At 41.3% G+C, this 4,440-nt stretch overlaps 1 protein-coding gene across 1 annotated transcript; it reads left to right on the top strand.

Moving 5' to 3' along the window:
• Nucleotides 1–2,392: 2,392 nt before the first annotated feature.
• LOC122066573 (L-type lectin-domain containing receptor kinase IV.2-like) lies at nucleotides 2,393–4,390 on the top strand. Its single transcript, XM_042630402.1, has one exon. The coding sequence runs from the start codon at nucleotides 2,393–2,395 to the stop codon at nucleotides 4,388–4,390; it is 1,998 nt and encodes a 665-aa protein (XP_042486336.1).
• The last annotated feature ends 50 nt before the right edge of the window (nucleotides 4,391–4,440 follow it).

Here is a 4,440-nt window from a genome sequence, read left to right on the forward strand (position 1 = left end):
CATCTGGAGACTTTCAAGAGAGGAGTGAATGAGAGAATTTGGAGTGAATGAGAGTCATGACTTTAACAGATGAGGGAATGAGAGAATTTGGTAATTATTTCAGAAGGCGAGAGACTCTTGATGTTACAAATGGGCAGCAATTTGATAAGTGTGAAATTATGGATAGTGGGGAGGGAGAGAATTTTTCTCCTCCACATGTAGGGAAGAGAGAGAGAGAGAGAGAGAGAGAGAGAGAGAGAGAGAAAGAGAATTTTCTTTTAAAATAAAATTAATTATGGAGAGATTTAAATTGGTAAATTTTGCCAAAAAAAATCGTAATTTAAGTAGTAAATGGAAGGCATATTAAAATTGTAGATAATGATTACTTGATTCCTAATTATTACTCCACGTTTAGGAAGAGAGAGGGATAATTATGGATAGTGGGGAGGGAGAGAATTTTTCTCCTCCACGTTTAGAGAAGAGAGAGAGAGAGAGAGAGAGAGAAATAATTATGGATAATGAAAGGATGAGATAATTATGGATAAGATGCTTAGTGAAATATAGCATTTCATGAATGGATATGGAGATGGGTGAGACTGGAAGGGATGAAGAGGTGAGCGGATCTAGATGTCAGGTTGGGCGGCCACCTGATAGAGGAAAACAAAAGTTGATTACTAATTTATGAAGTCCTAGATTACCATCGGTGGATCATGTTTCCCATCCGACTGAGATGGGGGTGGCAGGGGTGTGTGAATCTAGAGAAGAGGGGAATAATGTGATGATCCCTGAGGCGGTAGAGGAGGCTTGTGATAGAATACCTACAAAGGGGATTGGTGGGCATTTCTATGCATTTGTGACAAAAAAAATTCTACCTGACATGGAGGAGTTTCCTGAACCGATCCGGGCTGGTTACCTGACTAAGGTGGTTATACCAGAAGATGCCTAAGAGGAGAAGCTGCAATCCTTCAATTTCGCTTTGATTGGAAGGGTGAATTTTCGATAGTAGCATGGAGATAGGGGAAGCACTGCCACTTGCATTCCCCAAAAGCCTTTGGTATTGTTGCCAAAGGGGGAGAAAAATCAGTGTGGCGAGAGTGTTGCCAACAATGCCAAAGGGGGAGATTGTTAGACATTTGGTGTTGGCATCATGGTAAGTGAATGCATTTGTAAGTGGTGCAGTGTGTGCCATTGTTGTCATTATTGGCAACATAGCATGTGCAATGGTTTGGATGGTTTTGGTTAAGTAGCTTATTTGTACGCCCTATTTGGATCACGCCATTGTGCTCAATGATGTGGGTGATGATGTGGTACAGATGTGTGCATCACATGGGCTGGAGTTGGCATGGTGGCAATTGATTTAGTAGGTGTGGTCGGTGTGCGCAGCACTTGGTGCGGCACCATAGCTACCTAATGCACAAATGGTGTGTATATAGCCCAGATTTTGAAGGTGAAGCTAAGCCTATGCATTAGGGACATTGGAGATTGCCTTAATCATTTCAATTTGGTTCTTTAGATGCTTTGAAGCTATATTGGATGGAAAAATGGTGTTGATGGTGGATTTGCTCAAGTGACTTTTTCACTTAGGTAAAGTTTCTAAAACTCCATTTGGTTTTGGCTATTGCAAGTTGAATAAAGTTGTATGCATAGCCATGGATATGATTGTGTTGGAGTTTTAAATTTTATTATTTGAAATTTCTTGTAAGGGACTTGGGAGTGGGTGCTCATAAGGTGTTTATTGAAATGCCTAGTACTATCTAGGGATCACAATTGTAGCTGTGAGTGGTGGGTTATAGCCTAGATTTTGTATCATAAAAAACCAAACCAAGAGTAGTGTATCGAGCAATATACGAAACCCACTTATGGGTATTGCTCAGTGGAGTAGGCACATTGCCGAACCACGTAAAATTTCGTGTTGTGATTGTGTGTACTTATTGTCTAGATAGAAGTGCCATGGTTTATGGGTGTACACTCCTGGTAGGCCTGACCATCTCCGGTTGTAGGCGGGAGTGGGCATGAATTGTAGTTGGTAAAATTGGGATTGCCCCAGCCAACGGTGTATACAGGTGGGCATTTGTTGTCAGTGCTTGCATTGCAGTGAAATTTGTCAAGGTAATTTTTGGGAGAAATATTAGTGTCTACTGATTCAGCCCCCTCTCAGTAATGAAGCCGGTTCATCAGTCCCAGCTTTATAGCAAACCAATTAAATTCCATTCAAACTAGGATGTTTCTTTCTTCGTTTTTGATGGAAGTCAAACTAGAATGGCTTTTTTTTCTTCGTTTTTGATAGAAATCTAACTAGGATGTTGATAGAAAGAAGACTCAATGAGGCCTCCCTAAAAAATTTCTTTGAAGGCGAGTGAGAAGTTAAACCACTAAATCTTATGATAACAAAGGAAAATCAAAGTGACAAACAATGTTCTTCATCAAGTACGTGCTGTTGTTTCTTCTCCTTTGCAGATATGTAGCATCACAACAAGAAGATGCTGGTTTCACCTACAATGGCTTTCGAGGAGTTAACATGAGCTTGGATGGTTTAGCCCAGGTTACAGATAATGGTATCCTCATGTTGGTAAACACCACATCGGTACAGGTGGGTCATGCCTTCTACCCCCAGCCAATTCACTTTAGAAATTCTTCCACTGGTAATGTTATCTCCTTCTCTACTACTTTTGTATTCGCCATGTTCTCTGAGTTACAAACACTAGGAGGTCCTGGAATCGTATTCGTGATCGCACCCTCCAGAGGGTTCCCTCATGCCTTGTCAACCAGTTATATGGGCATCTTCAACACCAGTAACCTCGGCAACTCATCCAACCATGTAGTTGGAGTCGAGTTGGATACCTTCCAAAATGCACAGTTTAATGATATCGATGATAACCATATCGGTATTGATATTAACGACTTGAGATCTATTAAAGCTGCTCCGGCATCATATTTTAGTGATCAGGAAAATCGACGGGTAAGCCTTAACCTTTACAGTGGAAACCCTATGCAACTTTGGGTGGAATATTGTGGTTCAAAGAAGCAACTCAATGTGACATTAGCTCCTATTAATGTCCCAAAACCAACGATTCCACTCTTGTCTTTGAACATTGATCTCTCTCAGACCATGGTAGATCATCCCATGTTCGTGGGCTTCTCATCATCTACAGCTGCCATGAAAGCACCTCAATATGTGTTGGGTTGGAGCTTTAAGATGAACGGCCAAGCAAAAGAACTCGCTCTCTCCCAACTTCCAAAGCTTCCTCGAATGGGACCTAAAAGAAGACCTAGAATTTTTAACATTGGACTTCCTGTGATCGGTGCTAGTTTAGTGTTCATGTCGATCTTCATCATCCGATTTATTGTCGCAAGGAAGAAAAAGTTTGCAGAAGTTCTTGAAGATTGGGAACTTGAATATGGACCTTACAGGTTCAAATATAAAGATCTCTACATTGCTACCAAGGGATTTCATTACAAGGAGCTTCTTGGTGTCGGTGGCTTTGGTAAAGTCTACAAAGGTGTATTACCCACTTTAAAAGAAGTTGCAGTGAAGAGAGTATCACATGATTCAAGACAAGGGGTGAGGGAATTCATTGCTGAGATCAGGAGCATCGGTAAACTGCAGCATCGAAACATAGTAACACTCTTGGGGTATTGCCGACGTAAAGGAGAGCTCCTTCTAGTGTACGATTTTATGCCCAATGGAAGTCTAGACAAGTTCCTCTTTCATCATCAATCCACAGCAACAAAGACAAAATTGAGTTGGAATCAAAGATTTCAAATAATTAAAAATGTGGCATCCGCGTTACTATATCTTCATGAAGAATGGGAACAAGTTGTGGTTCATAGAGACATCAAGTCCAGCAATGTCATGTTAGATGGGGAGCTGAACGGAAGATTGGGAGATTTTGGGCTCGCAAAATTATATAGTCATGGAGAGGATCCTAAAACCACCCATGTGGTGGGGACTTTTGGTTATCTTGCACCAGAATTTGCAAGAACCGGCAAAGTAAATCCTAGTGTGGACGTGTTTGCATTTGGAGTCCTTTTGCTAGAGGTCGCTTGTGGTAGAAGGCCTATAGAGGCACAAGCATCAGAAGAGTGTCTTGAATTGGTGGAATGTGTGATCTCAAGTTGGAACAGTGGTGCGATTCTTGAAGCTGTGGATCCCAAATTGGAAATGAATTATGAAGTGGAGGAAATGGAGAAGGTGTTAAAACTTGGATTGCTTTGCTCTCAATCTGATCCTACTGCAAGGCCATGCATGCGACAAGTTGTCCGCTATTTGGAAGGAGAGATTCCACTACCAGAGCTGCCATCTCTGACTTCAGAAAGTATTGGTGAAGTCTCTTTTTGGTGTCCTTATCTTGGGAGTGGAAGGATGCCACCGTCATTGGTTGCAGATTCTCTACTCTCTGGAGGACGTTGACTTTATCTGATTATAATTTTGATTTTAATCCATGTACTGTTTCCCAATTT

Source organism: Macadamia integrifolia, unplaced genomic scaffold (genome assembly GCF_013358625.1).
Source record: "Macadamia integrifolia cultivar HAES 741 unplaced genomic scaffold, SCU_Mint_v3 scaffold2471, whole genome shotgun sequence".
In the NCBI taxonomy this organism is placed as follows: domain Eukaryota; kingdom Viridiplantae; phylum Streptophyta; class Magnoliopsida; order Proteales; family Proteaceae; genus Macadamia; species Macadamia integrifolia.